This window comes from Scyliorhinus canicula, chromosome 26 (assembly GCF_902713615.1).
Source record: "Scyliorhinus canicula chromosome 26, sScyCan1.1, whole genome shotgun sequence".
Classification (NCBI taxonomy): domain Eukaryota; kingdom Metazoa; phylum Chordata; class Chondrichthyes; order Carcharhiniformes; family Scyliorhinidae; genus Scyliorhinus; species Scyliorhinus canicula.
This window is the reverse complement of record NC_052171.1, coordinates 24,425,699-24,447,499: the sequence shown is the minus strand read 5'-3', so window position 1 is coordinate 24,447,499 and position 21,801 is coordinate 24,425,699. Positions and strand designations below refer to the sequence as shown.

The window sequence follows — 21,801 nt, the reverse complement described above, 5'->3', positions numbered from 1 at the left end:
GGGGGCGCGACAGGGAGAGAGCGCGGGGGCGCGACAGGGAGGGAGCGCGGGTACGACAGGGAGGGAGCGCGGGGACGCGACAGGGAGAGAGCGCGGGTACGACAGGGAGGGAGCGCGGGGGCGCGACAGGGAGGGAGCACGGGTACGACAGGGAGGGAGCGCGGGGGCGCGACAGGGAGGGAGCGCGGGGGCGCGGCAGGGAGGGAGCGCGGGGGAGCGACAGGGAGAGAGCGCGGGGGCGCGACAGGGAGGGAGCGCGGGGGAGCGACAGGGAGAGAGCGCGGCAGGGAGGGAGCGCGGGGGCGCGACAGGGAGGGAGCGCGGGGGCGCGACAGGGAGGGAGCGCGGCAGGGAGGGAGCGCGGGGGCGCGACAGGGAGGGAGCGCGGGGGCGCGGCAGGGAGGGAGCGCGGGGGAGCGACAGGGAGAGAGCGCGGGGGCGCGGCAGGGAGGGAGCGCGGGGGCGCGACAGGGAGGGAGCACGGGGGCGCGACAGGGAGAGAGCGCGGGGGCGCGACAGGGAGGGAGCACGGGGGCGCGGCAGGGAGGGAGCGCGGGGGCGCGACAGGGAGGGAGCACGGGGGCGCGACAGGGAGGGGGCGCGACAGGGAGGGAGCGCGGGGGCGCGGCAGGGAGGGAGCGCGGGGGCGCGACAGGGAGGGAGCACGGGGGCGCGACAGGGAGGGGGCGCGACAGGGAGGGAGCGCGGGGGCGCGGCAGGGAGGGAGCGCGGCAGGGAGGGAGCGCGGCAGGGAGGGAGCTCGGGGGCGCGACAGGGAGGGAGCGCAGGGGGCGCGACAGGGAGGGAGCGCAGGGGGCGCGACAGGGAGAGAGCGCGGGGGCGCGACAGGGAGGGAGCGCGGGGGCGCGACAGGGAGGGAGCGCGGGGTGCGCGACAGGGAGGGAGCGCGGGGGCAGGACAGGGAGGGAGCGCGGGGGCAGGACAGGGAGGGAGCGCGGGGGCGCGACAGGGAGAGAGCGCGGGGGCGCGACAGGGAGGGAGCGCGGGGGCGCGACAGGGAGGGAGCGCGGGGTGCGCGACAGGGAGGGAGCGCAGGGGCGCGACAGGGAGGGAGCGCGGGGGCGCGACAGGGAGGGAGCGCGGGGGCGCGACAGGGAGGGAGCGCGGCAGGGAGGGAGCGCGGGGGCGCGACAGGGAGGGAGCGCGGGGGCGCGACAGGGAGGGAGCGCGGGGGCGCGACAGGGAGGGAGCGCGGGGGCGCGACAGGGAGGGAGCGCAGGGGCGCAACAGGGAGGGAGCGCGACAGGGAGGGGGCGCGACAGGGAGGGGGCGCGACAGGGAGGGGGCGCGACAGGGAGGGGGCGCGACAGGGAGGGGGCGCGACAGGGAGGGGGCGCGACAGGGAGGGGGCGCGACAGGGAGGGGGCGCGACAGGGAGGGGGCGCGACAGGGAGGGGGCGCGGGGGCGCGACAGGGAGGGAGCGCAGGGGCGCGACAGGGAGGGAGCGCGGGGGCGCGACAGGGAGGGAGCGCGGGGGCGCGACAGGGAGGGAGCGCAGGGGCGCAACAGGGAGGGAGCGCGACAGGGAGGGGGCGCGACAGGGAGGGGGCGCGACAGGGAGGGGGCGCGACAGGGAGGGGGCGCGACAGGGAGGGGGCGCCACAGGGAGGGGGCGCCACAGGGAGGGGGCGCCACAGGGAGGGGGCGCCACAGGGAGGGGGCGCCACAGGGAGGGGGCGCCACAGGGAGGGGGCGCCACAGGGAGGGGCGCCACAGGGAGGGGGCGCGACAGGGAGGGGGCGCGGGGGCGCGACAGGGAGGGAGCGTGGGGGCGCGACAGGGAGAGGGTGCGGGGGCGCGACAGGGAGGGAGCGCGGGGGCGCGGCAGGGAGGGAGCGCGGGGACGCGACAGGGAGGGAGCGCGGGGGCGCGGCAGGGAGAGCGCGCGGGCACGCGACAGGGAGAGAGCGAGCGACGGGGAGGGGACACAGAGAGAGAGACGCAGGGGAGGGGACTGTGGCGCTAACAATTGCACACAGAAGACTCAATACAGTACAAGGGAGGCTTTATTACAGTGAGATGCTATTCCTTCGGCAGCAGCTGTAGAATGGCATCTCAGGGAAACGTATGAATATTTATACTGCTCCCTGTGGGCGGAGCTAGCCAGCAGGGGCTTACTGGAAAACCTGTAATACAGGTACTGTCGTACATCCCCTAATGCAAGCACACATATATACAGTGGCAGAGATCACCACATTCACCCCCTGTAAAAAAATGAGTCCAGCGGGGGTGACGTGAAACTATAATACATAAACGTGATCTATTTACAGAGGGGGGAGGGGGGGGAAGGAACTAAGAGTCCATCGGGCAACCCTGTGCCTGTGGTGAGGCCGTGGAATGCCCTACCTGCAACAGTAGTGAACTCGCCAACATTGAGGGCATTTAAATGTTTATTGGATAAGCATATGGATGATAAGGGCATAGCGTAGGTTAGATGGCCTTTAGTTTTTGGACTTCCCATGTCGGTGCAACATCGAGGGCCGAAGGGCCTGTACTGCGCTGTATCGTTCTATGTTCTAGATGCAGGGGAGGGGCACACAGAGAGACGCAGGGGAGGGGACACAGAGAGACGCAGGGGAGGGGACAGAGAGAGACGTAGGGGAGGGGACACAGAGAGACGCAGGGGAGGGGACAGAGAGAGAGGGAGGGGCACACAGAGAGAGGGAGGGGCACACAGAGAGAGGGAGGGGCACACAGAGAGAGAGGGAGGGGCACACAGAGAGAGGGAGGGGCACACAGAGAGACGCGGGGAGGGGACACAGAGGGTTTCCTCCCACAGTAAGGGGATGTGCAGGTTAGGTTGAGGGATCATTGGGATAGGGCGGGGTGTGGGCCTAGGTAGGATGTTCTTTCAGAGGAGTGTGCAGACTTGATGGGCTGAATGGCCTCCTTCTGCACTGTAGGGAGTCTCTGAGAGAGAAAGAGACGGGATAGAAAGATAGAGAGAACAGAGAGAGACGGAGGTCACAAAGAGAGGGGAGAGGTGGCAAGTAAATGAAGTGACTGTGAACTGACACTGTTGAAACATAACTTTTTTCCGTGATGAAATGCGACAATGGCAGGCTGACTCTAGTCCCAGTTTACTGGCCTGAATCCTCCTTGATACCCTGAGGGCTCCTCCAGGGAGGGGTAATGAGAGCAGCTATGCCAGTTACACCCATTCTCTGACTGTGAATTAAAAATAAACATTGGGAAGTCAGCTTGTCTGCAAACTAGCTTCAGACACGGGATACATGGAATCATCAGAAAACAGTGCTGGGGTAAAGTGTGGCCTCACCATCATCATCCACCTAACAAGTCAGCCACTGACCACCTTGTCCATCCAAACAGTTTTTCTCTATTCCATCTCATCCAAACCCCTCCTAACTTCAAAATCCTCGATTAAATCTCCTTCCCTGCGGGAAAACAACTCCAGCCCCGCCATCTTCCCTTTGTGCATCATCCTTTATCCCAGGAAACTTTGTAGTAAATCACCTCGACACCTTTGCCAAGGCCTTTACATTCTTCTGAAGGTGTGGTGCCTGGAGCTGAACACAATATTCCATTTGACACTGAACCAGTGTTTTTGAAAGTTTCAGCAGAACTTCAATGCTTCAAACACTTTGTCTGTTATAAAGCCAACAGCCTTGAACGTTAAACGCCATTAACGAGAATGCTGCAATCCAGTTCCAATTCAGTAACTATCCAGCTCACTGTCCTACTCTGCCATACGATCATCACAGACCCCAACTCATCCCCAGGTCCTCCCTCACCAGGGGCTACAGCATTTGCACTGGTTACACGATTCAACAGGTAGAGCAAAGAATGTGAATCCGCTCGGGCAAATTGAAAGTTTGAATTCCAGTTCTGCTCTCAGTAAAGTGACCAAGAAGCTGAATCATTGATGTCCCTCAGCAAAGCAAAAGCTGCTATCCTAATCCAGCCTGCCCAACAAGTTGTCCCAGTGAAAATGGGAGAGGGGGGGGGGGGGCGGCGTTCATTGACAATGATGTCCACATACTGAGAACAAATTATTTGGGCAGCACGGTAGCATTGTGGATAGCACAATCGCTTCACAGCTCCAAGGTCCCATGTTCGATTCCGGCTTGGGTCACTGTCTGTGTGGAGTCTGCACATCCTCCCCGTGTGCGCGTGGGTTTCCTCCGGGTGCTCCGGTTTCCTCCCACGGTCCAAAGATGTGCAGGTTAGGTGGATTGGCCATGATAAATTGCCCGTAGTGTCCAAAATTGCCCTTAGTGTTGGGTGGGGTTACTGGGTTATGGGGATGGGGTGGAGGTGTTAACCTTGGGGAGGGTGCTCTTTCCAGGAGCCGGTGCAGACTTGATGGGCCGAATGGCCTCCTTCTGCACTGTAAATTCTATGATAATAAAAAAATCCAGCCAGGACCAGGTATTGTTGGCCTGTTGACCAAGTTCCACATTCAGCCGCAAGCTCCCCTTTTGCAGAGCTGCAGTGCAAAGTCAGGGGGGGCCTGAAGAATGGGGATTGAGAGGGGAGTGAGGGGGATGTCCGTGATAGAGACTCTGAGAGCCAGGTTGACAGAAGAAACCCACTGCTTGCAGGGAAGGAGGGGATTGGGGGCACAATCTCAAATCTGGAAGACAGAATGGCTACTTGCCTCTCAGTCGGTTACAGGGGAAATAGCGGGTGTTACATTCAACGCCAGTTCAATCCGGAAATTGCAGATTGCAGACAGACAGGAAACTGAAAGGGCACGATCGCAGTGCAAAAAAACCCACAGAGCAGCCAGGCAGCACATCTCTGTGGTAACTCACTCAAACTCCACAATATCAACGTTAGAAAGATCAAATCAGCCGTCTTTAACCTCCCCTTATCCCCACAGCCTGAGACTGAGACAGCCACTCTCTGGGTCAGGACAGGCTAGTCTGCAACCTTCACAGAGCAGTCCAGAAACCTCAGCCCCTTCCCAAACCCCCAACTCCCACCTCTAACAGATTGGGAAAGCTACACAGACAGAATTCATGTCAAAAGGAAGTGATGGTGAATTTGGACAAGGTATTCATAGCGCTTTAGCTGGAATATAGTTCTGAGCTACCTGTCAGAACCAGGGTTCGGAAGAAAATATTGGAAAACACCGGCCTATCAGTGCAGCAGGGAGAGTGAGTGAGAAAGGCTGGAAGAGGGAAACTGTAGATGGGTTAGTCATTCAGTCGCGAGGAGACAGATTGACGCTTCTTCATCCAGGAATGAAGGGCAAAATCTGAGGAAATAGGGGTTGAGTGAAGGAGAGACGAGAACATGATTTAATCAGGGATTGGGCAAGAAAGCTGTCCAGAATTTCTTCCTTTCTGACTTGATTCACCAGGCCACGAATCTTTCCCAGTATCCTGCTACTCTGCATTTCAACAGCAAATCACTTTCATTCCAATGGAGCAGCAGATTCACTCGTAACAAATGGTTAGGTCCGCAAAAAAGGAAAATATCTTGGGAAAGGAAGGGAGTGGGATCAATTAGATGGCTCTTTCCATTCAACTCGGTCCAAGAGTTGACACCAATAGCCTCCTTCTGTCCTAGAAGCCTGTCTGGTTCTTCCTTAACTTCCATTGGATGAATGTTTAATGAAAGCTCGTCAATTCTTCTATCTACCGGAGGTCTTGCCTCCAGCTGCTCTTGCGCTTCCAGCACGGTCTACAAACCTACACCGACCAATAAGCAGTTTCTCCAAGTCTCTGCTCAGTGTCACAAGAACAGAGAGAGTCTGAGACTATCTGACCAAATGTCACCCATTTATCCTCCCCATCACCCTGTGGGAAGGCGGAGCCTGAGGTGGGGAGAGAGAGAGACTGTGGGAAAGAGGGATTCCAGAGGGTTCCATTTGTGACAGAATCACTTCAATTCTCTCACACAAACAGGCAAAAAAAATCCTTTATGTTCATTTTTAAAAAATTTAGAGTACCCAATTTTTTTTTCCAATTAACATAGAACATAGAACGATACAGCGCAGTACAGGCCCTTCGGCCCTCGATGTTGCACCGACATGGAAAAAAAAACTAAAGGCCATTTAACCTACACTATGCCCTTATCATCCATATGCTTATCCAATAAACTTTTAAATGCCCTCAATGTTGGCGAGTTCACTACTGTTGCAGGTAGGGCATTCCACGGCCTCACCACTCTTTGCGTAAAAAACCCACCTCTGACCTCTGTCCTATATCTATTACCCCTCAATTTAAGGCTATGTCCCCTCGTGCTAGCCACCCCCATCCGCGGGAGAAGGCTCTCACTGTCCACCCTATCTAACCCTCTGATCATTTTGTATGCCTCTATTAAGTCACCTCTTAACCTTCTTCTCTCTAACGAAAACAACCTCAAGTCCATCAGCCTTTCCTCATAAGATTTTCCCTCCATACCAGGCAACATTCTGGTAAATCTCCTCTGCACCCGTTCCAAAGCTTCCACGTCCTTCCTATAATGAGGCGACCAGAACTGTACGCAATACTCCAAATGCGGCCGTTAAGGGGCAATTTAGCATGACCAATCCACCTACCCTGAACATAAGACATAGGAGCAGAATTAGGCCACTCGGCCCATCAGGTCTGCTCTGCCATTCAATCATGGCTGATATTTTCTCATCCCCTGCCTTCTCCCCATAACCCCTGATCGGGGTGAAGCCCACGCAAACACAGGGAGAATCCTTTATGTTCATGCTGTCTCCCCGTGTCTGCATGGGTCTCACGCCCACAACTCAAAGATGTGCAGGGTAGGTGGATTGGCCATGCTAAATTGCCCCTTAATTGGAAAAAAAAGAATTGGGTACTTTAAATTAAAAAAATAATCATGCCCTGGATTCAGACAGATCAGAGAGAAGCTCCACTCCAATCAAAAGCTCCCTGAGCATCCCCTCTTCAATCAATAGCTTCACTCCGGATTAATACTGGGCTCAATTGGCCCATTTCCAGAGGGCCACTGCAGGGGCTACATAGCAAGATCCAAGTCAGACACCTGAATGAATGTGACTCCCTTCCCAACTCCCATTGCCTTCGAACACCCCCCTCTCCCCCAACAACCTCAGCCCATTTCTAACTAACTTGTCAAACTTCCCCAAGCTGATCATGGCCATTCACCACACTGACAGCCCCTAGTCAGGCAGAAGTTTCCTGGCTAAACGCTGTGTGCAGACTGTCCAGAAGCAGCACTTTGCACAATGCCATGTCCAGCAGAACAGGAGCCAGAACCCCCTGAACCCCTCCAGCGCCCTGGACTGGAGCTGAACCCCAACAAGACAACTTTCTCCAGCCCTGCTCCCGGTGCAAAGTTCTCACCTTGGACACCGCGATGGCTTTGTTAAAGTCCCGGCCGCCGGTAATGCGGAAGCCCCAGGGTCCGGGAGCCGGCAGCCTGACCAGGCGAGACATCTCGGCAGCGCAGCCCAGGGATCAGAGCTGCAGCTTGAGCGCCGCCCCTTTCACAGCAGCAACAGCCCCACCCGCCTCCACAACACGTCTCACTCCACCTGCTGCAGTCTCCTCCTCCTCCTCCTCCTCCTCTCTCACTGGGAACCACCCCTGCTCCCAGCCACATCAGTCCTGTCAGCTCCCAGCCCTGAGGGGGCGACTGCCAGAGAGACTGAGCTCAAATGTGCAGCCACATACAGTCGAACAGCCCTCCATTTTAGGGACACTCTGGATAAATGCAGCATTCAGGTCAGCCTGCTCTAACAAACTCTAGCTTCCCAGAAAACCTCCTTCAGTCTCATAACAATAATAATCTTTATTAGTGTCACAAGTAGGCTGACATTAACACTGCAATGAAGTTACTGTGAAAAGCCCCTAGTCGCCACATTCCGGCGCCTGTTCGGGTACACAGAGGGAGAATTCAGAGTGTCCAATTCACCTAACAGCACATCTTTCGGAGCTTGTGAGAGGAAACCGGAGCACCCGGAGGAAACCCACGCAGACGGGGAGAACATGCAGACTCCGCACAGACAGTGACCCAAGGAATCAAACCAGGGACCCTGCTGCTGTGAAACCACAGTGCTAACCACTGTGCTACCGTGCCACACAGAAGGACAACGCATCAGGACTGGAGTCAGAGCCAAACTTGAAGCAGGGACCCAGCGATAACAAGAAGAGGAAATGCTAAACACAGCAGGTCGTGCAGCATCTGTGCAGAGAGAGAGTTAACGTTTCCAGCCCATGTGACACGTCCTTCAAACAGGATTTTTGGTTGGAGGAGGTGGGGCAGAATGGAAGGTCAGGGATAGAACGGAGCTCAGGAGAGATTGACAAAGATGCCATGGACACATGACAAAGGAAGTGTTAATAGTAGCACTGAAGCGGGCAGCACGGTGGCCTAGTGGTTAGCACAACCGCCTCACGGCGCTGAGGTCCCAGGTTCGATCCCGGCTCTGGGTCACTGTCCGTGTGGAGTTTGCACATTCTCCCCGTGTCTGCATGGGTTTCGCCCCCACAACCCAAAGATGTGCAGAGTAGGTGGATTGGCAACGCTAAATTGCCCCTTAATTGGAAAAAATAATTGGGTAATCTAAATTTAAAAAAGAAATAAAGAAAAAAAAAATAGTAGCACTGAAGACCAGCGCCGGCCCTAGGGTTGCTGGCGCCCCGGGCAAGCTGAAACTTCGGCGCCCTTCGGGGGGGGGGGGGGGCGGAGTGACCTGGTACATGGTCGGGACCCACCGATCGGCGGGCCGGTCTCTCTGTCGGCAGGCCTCCTTTCTTCCACCGCCGAGCCTGGATCCATCCGCCATGTTTGTGCGGGGCGGCCTGGGGGAGGGCGGCCACCGCGCATGCGCTGGTTGACACCGGCCCAACTGCGCATGCGCGGGACCCGAGTCTTTTACGCAGCGCCGGGTCTCTGACGCGGTCACGCACTCCTTGATGGCGCCCCCTAGCACATGGCGCCCCGGGCGACTGCCCGAGTTGCCGGTACCTTGAGCCGGCCCTGCTGAAGACTTGGAGTGCCAATAGGGGGATAGACATTAGATCGGAGAATGTGTTAATGGGACAACAGTGCTCAGTGAAAACAAAACTGAAGAACAAGTGACAGCTGGCCCTGTGGGGGTGGGGGAGGTTGTATTGGGACAAACCATGGAAACATAAATAAAAAGGAGGTCACGGTGGAGGGGAAAGTTCACAGTCTGATACCGTTGACCTCAGTGTTGAGTCCAGAAGGCGGTAACGTGCCCAATTGGAAGATGAGGTGTCAGACTTCACACTGGAACATTGCAGCAGGCCAAGAACAGACACGTGGGCGTGTGAGCAGCATGGCAAGTCCAAATGGGAAGTGACAGGAAGATTGGGGTCGTGCTTGTGGACTGAGCAAAGTGTTCCACAAAGCGGTCACCAGTCTGAGTTTAGTCTCTCCAGTGTATACCGGACCTCATTGGCAGCAGCAAAGACAGTGGGCCAAATTGAAGGAGGTGCAGGCGAGACGCTGAAAGGAATATTTGGGCCCATGGACAGTGAGAAGTGAGTAGGTAAAGAGACAGCTTTTGCACCTTTTGTGATTGCATGGGACGGTGCCGTGGGAAGGGGATAAAGGGTTGGGGCGATGGAGGAATGGACCAGGGTGCAATGGAAGTGATGGTCGCTGCAATCACTGACGGGGGGAACTGTGAGTATGTTTTGGATGTGAAGCCCCGATGAAGAATGATACAGACTCAGAAATTAACTCTGTTTTCTCCCTCCACAAATGTTGCTGGATCTGCTGAATTTCCAGAATGTTCTCTTTTATTACACAAAGCCCTTCAATGTTTCAGAAGGCAAGTCTTTGATTCCTGTTCTAACAATTCCATGATTCTAAACTTCTCATAGGAAGAATGTGGATGCTTTGGAGAGGTGCAGAGGAGATTTACCAGGATGCTGCCTGGACTGGAGGGCATGTCTTATGAAGAAAGGTTGAGGGAGCGAGGGCTTTGCTCACTAGAGCAAAGAACAAAGAAAAGTACAGCACAGGAACAGGCCCTTCGGCCCTCCAAGCCTGCGCCGACCATGCTGCCCGACTAAACTACAATCTTCTACACTTCCTGGGTCCGTATCCCTCTATTCCCATCCTATTCATGTATTTATCAAGATGCCCCTTAAATGTCACTATCGTCCCTGCTTCCACCACCTCCTCCGGCAGCGAGTTCCAGGCACCCACTACCCTCTGTGTAAAAAAACTTGCCTCGTACATCTACTCGAAACCTTGCCCCTCGCACCTTAAACCTATGCCCCCTAGTAATTGACCCCTCTAACCTCAGGAAAAGCCTCTGACGATCCACTCTGTCTATGCCCCTCATAATTATGTATACCTCTATCAGGTCGCCCCTCAACCTCCGCCGTTCCAGTGAGAACAAACCGAGTTTATTCAACCGCTCCTCATAACTAATGCCCTCCGTACCAGGGCATGTTACCAGGCAACATCCTGGTAAATCTCTTCTGCACCCTCTCTAAATCCTCCACATCCTTCTGGTAGTGTGGCGACCAAAATTGAACACTATACTCCAAGAGTGGCCTAACTAAGGTTCTATACAGCTGCAACATGACTTGCCAATTCTTATACTCAATGCCCCGGTCAATGAAGGCAAGCATGCCGTATGCCTTCTTGACTACCTTCTCCGCCTGTGTAAAAAACTTGCCACGTACACCTCAAAGAGAGGTGACTTGATAGAGGTGTACAAGGTGATGAGAGGCATGGATAGAGTGGATAGCCAGAGACTTTTCCCCAGGGTGGAAATGGCTGTCACGAGGGGACATAGTTTTAAGGTGATTGGAGGAAGGAATAGGGGAGATGTCAGAGAGGTAGGTTCTTTACACAGAGAGTGGTGGGTGTGTGGAATGCACTGCCAGCAGAGGTGGTGGGGTCAGAATCATTAGGGACATTTAAATGAATCTTAGGCACATGGAGAGCAGTAAATTGAAGGGGTGTAGGTTAGGTTGATCTTAGATTAGGATAAATGGTCGGCACAACATCGTAGGCCAAAGAGCCTGTACTGTTCTATGTTCTCATCCTCTTGTTCAAATCCCTCCATTCCCTGTTCCTTCACCTCCAACTCTCCATCCCCCACTGACAACCAGCTCTCTTTTTCTCTATTTCTTCACTCTTTCCTTCACTCTATCATGGGGGGGGGGGGGGGGCTGAGCCTTCATCAAACTTGGCCACAGTCTTGTGTCTAACTTTCCCCTCCTCTTTCTCCTCTATCATTAAACTAGACACAGCTCTTTGACCAAGTTGTTGGTCACCTCCTGACATTTCATTCATTAACTCAGTTTCCATTTGTTTAGTGATCGATGGTACTGACTTCCTCAGGGTCATTGTCAGCCCATTCCATTGGTGAGCAGTTTCTGGCTCCTCATGCACATTGCTCCCCATACCCCCTTCCCCCACCACATTCCTCCAGTACCTTGTGCTTCTATTACTGGACCAGAAATCCGCAGCTTAAATCCGACCATTTCAATAACTCTAGTCAATTGTCAGCTGTCTCCCATTAATATCGTTGTAAAAACACAACCAGCTTCCAAATGTATCCATCGATGAAGGGAAATTTACCAATCCTGGACCTGCACTACTCCAGTGCCACAGGATGTGGCTGACTCCATCGTCATGCCCGGAGGGTAACTAGGGAGGGGTAATGAATGCAGCTTTGCCAGTTCCACCCACATTCCAAGAGCCAATTAAAAATAAACACTGGGAAACCAGGCTTGTCTCAGAGCTAAAAACAGAAAATGATGCAAATTCTCAACAGTCCCTGTGCAAATGCAGCAAGACCTGGACAATATCCAGGCTTGGGCTGACAAGTGGCAAGTTACATTCGTGCCACACTAGTGTCAGGCAATGATCATCTCTAACAAGAGAGGAACTAACTACCGCCCCTCGACCATTCAATGGCATTATCATCGCTGAATCCCCCACAATCAATATCCTGGGGGTTACTATTGATCAGAAACTGAACTGGACTCGTCATATTAATACTGTGGCTACCAGGGCAGGTCAAAAGCTAGGAATCCTACGGTGAGTAACTCACCTCCTGACCCCCCCCCCCCCCCCAAAAGCCTGTCCACCATCTCCAAGGCACAAGTCAGGAGTGTGATGGAATACTCTCCACTTGCCTGGATGAGCGCAGCTCCAACAACACTCAAGAAGCTCAACACCATCCAGGCAAAGCAGCCCCGCTTGATTGCTCCCCTTCCACAAACATTCACTCCCTCCACCACCGACGCACAGTGGCAGCCGTGTGTACCATCTACAAGATGCACTGCAGCAACTCACCAAGGTTCCTTAGGCAGCACCTTCCAAACCCACGACCACTACCATCTAGAAGGACAAGAGCAGCAGATACCTGGGAACCCCACCACCTGGAGGTTCCCCTCCAAGTCACTCACCACCCTGACTGGGAAATATATCGGCCGTTCCTTCACTGTCGCTGGGTCATAATCCGGGAACTCCCTCCTTAACAGCATTGGGGTTGTACCTACACCACAGGGACTGCAGCGGTTCAAGAAGGCAGCTCACCACCACCTTCTCAAGGGGCAACTAGAGATGGGCAATAATTGCTGGCCTAACCAGCGATGCCCACATCCTGTAAATGAATTTAAAAAAAAGATCAAGTAGTATCCAGCGGGAGAGAGAAAAACAAAGTTAACATTCCAGGTCAATGAGCTCTCACGAGAACTATAGAGAACAGACGGGAAGGTTTCTGATAGGGTGGAAGACAGGATGGGTGAAACAGCAAGAGGAATGATGGTGCAAAGCAAAAGGAGATGGTATTTGGAACCAGGAAAGAAATTAAAGATGTTCTGGAGAAGGTGTAAATGAGAATAACAGAATTGTCACCAAAAGCTGCCATCTAAAAAATAATTGAGGGCAGTGGTGATCAGAAATTGTTGGTCTATCTCTGATCCTTGAGGCTGGATGGTCTGTTAAGGGAAGATGAGGTGCTGTTCTTCAAGCTTATATTGAGCTTTGTTGACAGAGGGTGAGGACAGAGTGGGAATGGGACTTCAGAATAGTCCACAACATGTCTTCAGAGGTGGAGGCAAAGGAGTGAAGAGTCAAGAGTCACAAATTGATCATGTGAAGTTGAGGGATGGGTAGAAATTGGGGCAAAGTTGATGAAAGTAAGAGGAGCAGATAGAATTGATACAGTCGTTCATGTGCCAGAAAGGGGTGGCACCTGGCGAAGTGGTTAGCACTGGGACTACGGCACTGAGGACCCGGTTCGAATCCCAGCCCTGGGTCACTGTCCGTGTGGAGTTTGCACATTCTCCCCATGTCTGCGTGGGTCTCACCCCCAAAACCCAAAGATGTGCAGGTTAGGTGGATTGGTCACGCTAAATTGCCCCTAAATTGGAAAAACAAGAATTGGGTACTCTAAATTTGAACAAAAACTTATCCTGCAGTTGATGAAATCACCCTGAACTTTGTTCCCTTGAGATTATGCTGTTGATTTTATCTGATTGTCTATTTTCCTGACAATGGTGTACGATAAACAAGCTCTGAGGCAGGGGTCACCTGATATTCTGTTTTGTCCCGAACCGTACTGAGACAGTAATGTGACATGTCCAGAGTCTAAAAGCAAATTACTGCGGATGCTGGAATCTGAAACCAAAGGGACAATGCTGGAAAATCTCAGCAAGTCTGGCAGCATCTGTAGGGAGAGAAAAGAGCTAACGTTTCGAGTGGGATGACTCTTTGTCAAAGCTGCGGATATCCAGAGTCTTATCCTTTTCTATGTGTTGTAATCCTTGCATTTACAAAGAGGTAGGGAGTGAATTTAGACACCGCTCACCTTGTTTATAGAGAAGATGAGTAGAGCCACGACGGGCTGGTGGGAGGAGAGGTTAGATAAGTCCTCACTTGGCTTGAGGAAAGCCCTCAGTTAGAACTATCAGTATCCGGTCTTTATTTTGTTTTTTGTTACTTTGAGTTTCGAGAAACCATGCTTATCTTTTACGAAAGTCCAGACAGATCAGGTATTCGAGAGGACTGGGTTCCATGTGATTTTTCTCTGTGCTCAGTGTCTGTGGAGTTGTTGGATGAGGGAAATGTGCGCTGGCACATACCTGGATGTGCTCGGTTAATCTTTGCTCCGTTTGTTGGAGTGAGAGTCTGTACCGCGTGGACTGCGTTGTTGGTTCCTTCCTTCGGTTTGAGGATAGGCTGGATGGGGGAAGATAGGCCGCCCTCCTCCAAGAGGTCTTAAATGGTGGCTTCCTGAATGCCGTCCTCTTTGGAATCGGGCCTTCCTTGGGGAGGCAGTTTTTGTCTCTGATGAGGCTATGCTGCTCTGTTTCCTGCTATCCTTTCTGTAATGGTGTACGGTGCTGGTCTGTGTCTGATAACCGTTGGTTAATTCTGGCATTTCTCTCTTCGGGATTTTCTCCCTACTTGGGTAAGCACTGTCTCAGTCTGCTTCATTGGGTTCCAGAGATTTTCCCTTATTTTATTTAAGGCAGGGTTAAAGAATCCGTGAGTGGATCCTGCAAGAGTACAAATAGGTCTGATATTCGCGAGGACGTCACAGCGTGTTATTAGTGCCTGTGGAGTTGAGGGAGATATGTACTGGGGTACGCCCGAACATGGCGCAAAATCTTATCCTGAATTCTCGTGGTCATTGCGAGCAATCGCCGCGCAGGAAGGTGTTTGTGGTGATATGCATGTGCACATGAATGTATATAGTTGTAGATCGGTGCAGATAGTATTGGTACGACCTCCAACCAGTAGGTGGCATCAGACACCCATCACGTGACCAGAGATACCCGCTAGTTGGTAGTAGGACGTATGAGAGGATAGTCACAGTTAGAGTAGTTCCAGTAGAAATCACTGAATTCATTTAGTAGTTATTGTCTGTCTAGTAATCTGTTAATTATCTTTCCACGTGTTTGTTAATAAATCATTTTTCTCGTTGCACAACTAAATGTTCTGTGTAAATCATTACAACGGTCGACACACCAAACACAACAGTGTTCACCATTTTCCCTTTTTCGTGGCCTTGTCCTCCTCTCTCTTGTTCTCTGGTGACGCTTAAGGAGGCACCAAGGTGAGTGTAATGATTGCACTGAGCCAATTATATTGTTGTTCTTCTCTCCTCTGTATCTATGGATGCTGAGACGTTTATGCTGTAATGTACCAATCCTATGACTTTGTTGAGTTACTTTATAAACTTCAATGGAATAATTTTTAAAAATAAGGGGTCCTTCATTTAGGACAAAGAAGATTTGTCTCTCTGAGTGTCGTGACTGTTTTACAAACTCTCTTCCTCAAAAGGTGGATCATAGAACATTACAGCGCAGTACAGGCCCTTCGGCCCTCGATGTTGCGCCGACCTGTGAAACCACTCTAAAGCTTATCTACACTATTCCCTTATCATCCATATGTCTATCCAATGACCATTTAAATGCCCTTAGTGTTGGCGAGTCCACTACTGTTGCAGGCAGGGCATTCCACACCCTTACTACTCTCTGAGTTAAGAATCTACCTCTGACATCTGTCCTATATCTATCTCCCCTCAATTTAAAGCTATGTCCCCTCGTGCTAGCCATCACCATCCGAGAAAAAAGGCTCTCACTGTCCACCCTATCGAATCCTCTCAACATCTTGTATGCCTCAATCAAGTCACCTCTTAACCTTCTTCTCTCTAATGAAAACAGCCTTAAGTCTTTCAACCTTTCCTCATAAGATCGTCCCTCCTTGAATATTTTTAAGGCAGAGGGAGGGATATTCTTAATAGAAAGGGGGTGAGAGGTTAATATCAGGTCAGCCATGATCTTATTGAATAGTGGAGCAGACTCGAGGGGCCGAGTGGCCTTCTCCTGTTCCTAACTCTTCTGATCAGACATCGATGATTGGTCAAAGGACGAGAGGATGAGGAGAATCTTTTTTACATAGTGAGTTGTGATGATCTGGAATGTGCCGCCCGAAGCAACAGATTCAATAAGAACTTTCAAAAGGGGAATGGATAAATACTTAGATGGAAAACTTTGTTGGGCTTTGGGGAAAGAGTGAAGGAGTGGACCACGTGATGGCTGTCTCAAAGAGCCTGCACAGGCAATACGGACTAAATGGCCTCCCTCTGTGCTCGATCATTCTACTGTCACAATGCATTATAAAAAAAAATGCTCTTGCATGTGAAGAGTTTGTATCAAATGTGAGCGGACAGTGGGATGTGGCTTCTTAGATAAGCAGTGGAAAAAATTATCTGATTCCAGCTCACACAGAACCCTTCCACAGGAACCTCCAAAACTGATGATCTGCCATGATAATTTGGTTGTTTATGGGATCTCACTGTGCACAAAGTGGCTGCCATGTTTCCGACATTATAAGTGACACCATTTCAAAACAATTCGAGTGCCTTTCAGACACTTTGAGACATTCGACGTTGGTGAGAGATGCTATCTGATTGGAAGTTTGTTCTGTCGCTCGTCCACACCCTTCAGGCAAAGAAGCAGAAACATGGAATTGTGGGTGGTGGAGAAGCTTATACATTGAAGAGGAAGGTACAAACAGCCACACTGTGTCTTCGCTGGAAGCTGAAAGAGTTCAGTCTGTAGCCCCACAGCCCGTGCTCCCGTATCATTGCAGTTTGAGTTTGGAGTGACGGTCGAGGCTTCTTGTGGTGACCTTTGTGAGGGGTTTCCAGGATGGAAGGTATAGTGATCACAAAGATGCATAAAGTTCTTTTGAAGAACTAAACTAATTTTATTAGCACTACTAAATTTGAGTTTAACACGTATTCTGAATAGCAAACGTACATGTAAGAAGTAAACTACACTCACTAACATTGTCTCTACTAATTATAACTGTCATATCTTAACTAACTGCGCTACACTAGAATCTTATCTTCATCAGCCCCAGTCTAATCTCCTCCCTTCAATTTAAGAGCCAGTGCAATTTAGAGTACTGTCCCTTAGCTCCCTCTAGGGACTAGGTTTAGCATAACATTAACATGTTGCACATTTGTATAACTTCTGATTGAGGGTTTGACACAGCCAAGTGGAGGGGAGTTAAAAGTCAACCTCATTGATGTTTGACTGGAGTTACATGTAGGCCCCATCCTTGTTGAGGAAGGTAAGTTTCCTCCCAAAAGGAAATGAGTGAACTAGTTGGGATATAACAACAGTCCAACACAATCCAATTCATGGCCATGCTGTCTGGTAAAAATTGGTAATTTCCTGTTATTTTATCAACTGAACTCCAATTCTCAAAGATTGTAGTTGGATTTGAATTGGCCCTCCACTATTCAGTAAGATCACAACTCATCATCGCCCTGACCTGCACCATCTCATATCCCCAAGTTCACTTTGCACCCAGAAATCTGCCAATCTTAGCCTCGAATGTACTCAATAACTAAGCGGCCACACCTCTCTGGGACAGAGAATTCCAAAGATTCACAACCCTTGGACTCAGGAGATTTCTCATCTCAGTCCCCAAGGCCCCGATTCTCAATCTGCGCCCTTGCGTTCTGCATTCCCCAGCTGCATTCCCCAGCATTTTCTCACCATCCACCCTGACAAACGCCTGAAGAATTGAGTGCTTCAACGAAGAATGAAGAGAGGTGACTTGGTAGAGGTGTACAAGGTGATGAGAGGCATGGATGGAGTGGATCGCCAGAGACTTTTCCCCAGGGCGGAAATGGACATAATTTTAAGGTGATTGGAGGAAGGTATAGGGGAGATGTCAGAGGTAGGTTCTTTACACAGAGAGTGGTGGGTGTGTGGAATGCACTGTCAGCAGAGGTGGTGGAGTCAGAGTCATTGTCTTCTTCATTCTTATATTCCAATTCCTTTGTAACAGAAGCTAACATATCATTTCCTTTCCTAATTGCCTGCTGAAATTTCTGTGATCCAGTGACAAGAACACCCATGTCCCCCCGAAAGTCAACACTTCCCAGTCTCTGACCACCCAAACTGGATAACCTGACACTTCCCCCTCTCGAATTCCATCTGCCAAGTTCTTGTCCACACACCCAATCAATTTGTCAACCTCCCCAGCCTCTTTTGGCAGGTACTATTGACGAAGCCTTGGCAAGTGAACAGGATATCGTCTCCGAAACCAACAGGGTACTGGGGTGTCTGCTTTCTACTGAAAAAGGCCTGCATTTCTCTCGCACCTGTCCCAACACTGCAGTGAAGTTACTGTGAAAAGCCCCCAGTTGCCACATTCCGGCACCTGTTCGGGTTCACAGAGAGAGAATTCAGAATGTCCAAATTACCTAACAGCACATCTTTCGGGACGTGAGAGAAAACCGGAGCACCCGGAGGAAAGCCACGCAGACACGGAGAGAAGATACAGACTCCGCACAGACAGTGACCCAAGCCGGAATCAAACCTGGGACCCTGGCGCTGTGAAGCAACAATGCTAACCACTATGCCGCCCATTTTGACCACAGGATAGTTTATATATATGACATTGCAGGCAGGGCTGATAAGACAGTTTCTCTGACAGTGCAGCACATCTTCAGGACTGCACTGGGGGGTATATTAGCCTTCATTATCTGTTCAAAATCTCAGACTTGAATTCACTATCTTTTGACTCAAGGATGAGAGGGTGAAACATTGAGCCAAAGGTAATGGAGTGAATTGACCCAGTGAGGAATATAGGATTTAGGAGCGGTATTACATCATTCAGCCCTTGGTTCCTGCTCCACCATTCAATAAGATCATGGCTTTTCTGGCTGTAGTCTCAAATCCACTTTGCCGTCTGTCCCCCATGACCCTCGACTCCCTTTGTCTTTCAAAAATGTATCTAACTCAGCCTTGAATGAATTCAATCACCCAGCCTCCATTGTTTTCTCAGGAAGAGACTCTCACCGACTAATACCCCTCAGAGATAAAAAATATCTCCACCCTTCTGTCTTAAACTGTGTCCCCTTGTTCTCGCCACCCCGCAAGGGAACACATCCTCCCAGGATCCACTTTAACAATCACCTCAGGGTCTTCCAAGTTTCAAAATTATCAGCTCAAATTCTTCGAAACTCCACTGGGTGCTGGCCCAACCTACTCAACCTTTCTTCCGAAAATGAGCCCTTCACAGTCAACAGGGGCAGCAGGGTAGCATGGTGGTTAGCATAAATGCTTCACAGCTCCAGGGTCCCAGGTTCGATTCCCGGCTGGGTCACTGTCTGTGCGGAGTCTGCACGTCCTCCCCCTGTGTGCGTGGGTTTCCTCCGGGTGCTCCGGTTTCCTCCCACAGTCCAAAGATGTGCGGGTTAGGTGGATTGGCCATGCTAAATTGCCCGTAGTGTCCTAATAAAAGTAAGGTTAAGGGGGGGGGGTTGTTGGGGTTACGGGTATAGGGTGGATACGTGGGTTTGAGTAGGGTGATCATGGCTCGGCACAACATTGAGGGCCGAAGGGCCTGTTCTGTGCTGTACTGTTCTAACTCACTCCTTCTGCACCCTCACTTTCACCAAGGGCGAGGAGCTCATTGTCGACAATTCTGCTCCTAAGTCTTATGGTTTTATAGGAGAATGGGGATGAGAAAATATTAGCCACGATTGAATGGCGGAGCAGACTCGATGGGCCGAGTGGCCTAATTCTGCTGCTATGTCTTATGGTCTAAGTACTGAGACAATTTGTTTAGTTGCTTCTCACGCCTCTGCGCTAGCCAGCTTCCCTTTGGGGTAATAAAACACAATGTAAAGAGGGACTTCCACCATCAGATTGCAATATGGTGCCACATTCACAGAATGTGGTACAGGTCAGGAACGGGCGGTTCACTGCCCATCGCACAAACACACACACAGACAAAGACAAGGATAACTCACCAATCCTGTCAGCTTAAGTCAGATTCTGCGTGGACGTATCACCCGATTCACTAACCTGCTCCATACTTGAATCAATTGGGATTACTCTCTCTCTCTCTGTGTCCCTATCCAAGTTAGAAGGTATTGGGTTAAAACTAGATCACACTGAATATACACTAATGGCAATATAAACGGAATGATTCAATTGTGAAGGGGATGCAGGAACAGTGAAACCAGAGGAGGGTGGGACAGGTGGTACGTCTACACAAATCTTTGAAGGTAACACATTGAACAGCTGTTAACAAAAATAAGGTTATGGATTCCATATGTTGAGGCACAGAGCACCCCGGGTTCGATCCCGGCCCCGGGTCACTGTCCGTGTGGAGTTTGCACATTCTCCTCGTGTCTGCGTGGGTTTCACCCCCACAACCCAAAGATGTGCCGGGTAGGTGGATTGGCCGCACTAAATTGCCCCTTAATTGGAAAAAAATAATTGGGCACTCTGAATTTAAAAAAAAGAGGCACAGAGCACAAGAGCAAGGGTTTTGTGCTAAACCTCGCCAGTGTCCAATTAGGCCACATCTCCAGGAAGAATGTCAACACTATGGTGAGGGTGGGAGGAGATAGACACAAACCACAAGAGGTCCTTGAGGTTTGGAGAGAGACGAGAGTGATTTTTCTCCGAGAAACTTTATGGGAGATTTAATAAAATCGAGAAGGGGAGTTAGGAAGATACTGTGAGCAGGAGGCAAGTAATTAACACAATTGGCAAAGTTAGGGGAAATTAGGATAATCCCCCCCCCCCCGAGATTTGGAATGCACTGCTTGGCAGAAAATTTACTAATTATTTTCAAAACAGAACTGGATAAAATCTTGACGGAGCAAAATTTACAGAACCATGAACGAGCAACAGAGGCAATTGACATGAATTTGATCGGTCTCCCAAACTCTGGCAAAGTCTCCATTGTCATCTCCTGCTTTTCCTTAAGATCCCCTGAAAATGAAGGGGAAAACGTGCAGTTTGGATTCTCAATTTTCAAACAGAGTTTTTGGGAACTGTTCTGGCACAAATCCTGGAATTTTCTGTCTTCAGCCGCCACATGCTGCTTGTTAATAATCACAAGCTGCGGAGCTGAGGAGGGAGCCCTTTAACCCTATTCCTGCTGGTGCACATTGCTCGACAATGCAGCCTACACCTCCTCCCTATAACTTCCTCCAGCCCCTCCAACCTTCCCTATCCCTGTAACTTCCTCCAGCCCTCCCTATCCCGCCAACCTTCCCTATCCCTGTAACTTCCTCCAGCCCCTCCAACCTTCCCTATCCCTGTAACCTCCTCCAGCCCTTCCAACCTTCCCTATCCCTGTAACTTCCTCCAGCCCATACAACCCTCCCTATCCCTGTAACTTCCTCCAGCCCCTCCAACCTTCCCTATCCCTGTAACTTCCTCCAGCCCTCCCTATCCCGCCAACCTTCCCTATCCCTGTAACTTCCTCCAGCCCCTCCAACCTTCCATATCCCTGTAACTTCCTCCTGCCCCTACAACCTTCCCTATCCCTGTAACTTCCTCCAGCCCCTCCAACCCTCCCTATCCCTGTAACTTCCTCCAGCCCCTCCAACCTTCCCTATCCCTGTAACTTCCTCCTGCCCCTCCAACCTTCCCTATCCCTGTAACTTCCTCCAGCCCCTCCAACCTTCCCTATCCCTGTAACTTCCTCCAGCCCCTCCAACCTTCCCTATCCCTGTAACTTCCTCCTGCCCTTACAACCTTCCCAATCTCTGTAACTTCCTCCAGCCCCTCCAACCTTCCCTATCCCTGTAACTTCCTTCAGCCCCTCCAACCTTCCCTATCCCTGTAACTTCCTCCAGCCCCTCCAACCTTCCCTATCCCTGTAACTTCCTCCAGCCCCTCCAACCTTCCCTATCCCTGTAACTTCCTCCAGCCCCTCCAACCTTCCCTATCCCTGTAACTTCCTCTTGCCCCTACAACCTTCCCAATCTCTAACTTCCTCCTGCCCCTCCAACCCTCCCTATTCCTGTAACTTCCTTCAGCCCCTCCAACCTTCCCTATCCCTGT

General features: G+C 51.4%; 1 protein-coding gene across 1 annotated transcript in view; it reads right to left on the bottom strand.

The window, feature by feature from the left end:
* The window catches only part of pdlim2 (PDZ and LIM domain 2 (mystique)), a 32,918-nt gene extending 25,442 nt beyond the window's left edge, over positions 1-7,476 (bottom strand). The window contains exon 1 of the mRNA XM_038785617.1: positions 7,306-7,476. Coding sequence (XP_038641545.1) covers positions 7,306-7,398 — 93 coding nt within the window. The 5' untranslated portion in view covers positions 7,399-7,476. The remainder of the gene's footprint in view (positions 1-7,305) is intronic.
* Positions 7,477-21,801: the final 14,325 nt, after the last annotated feature.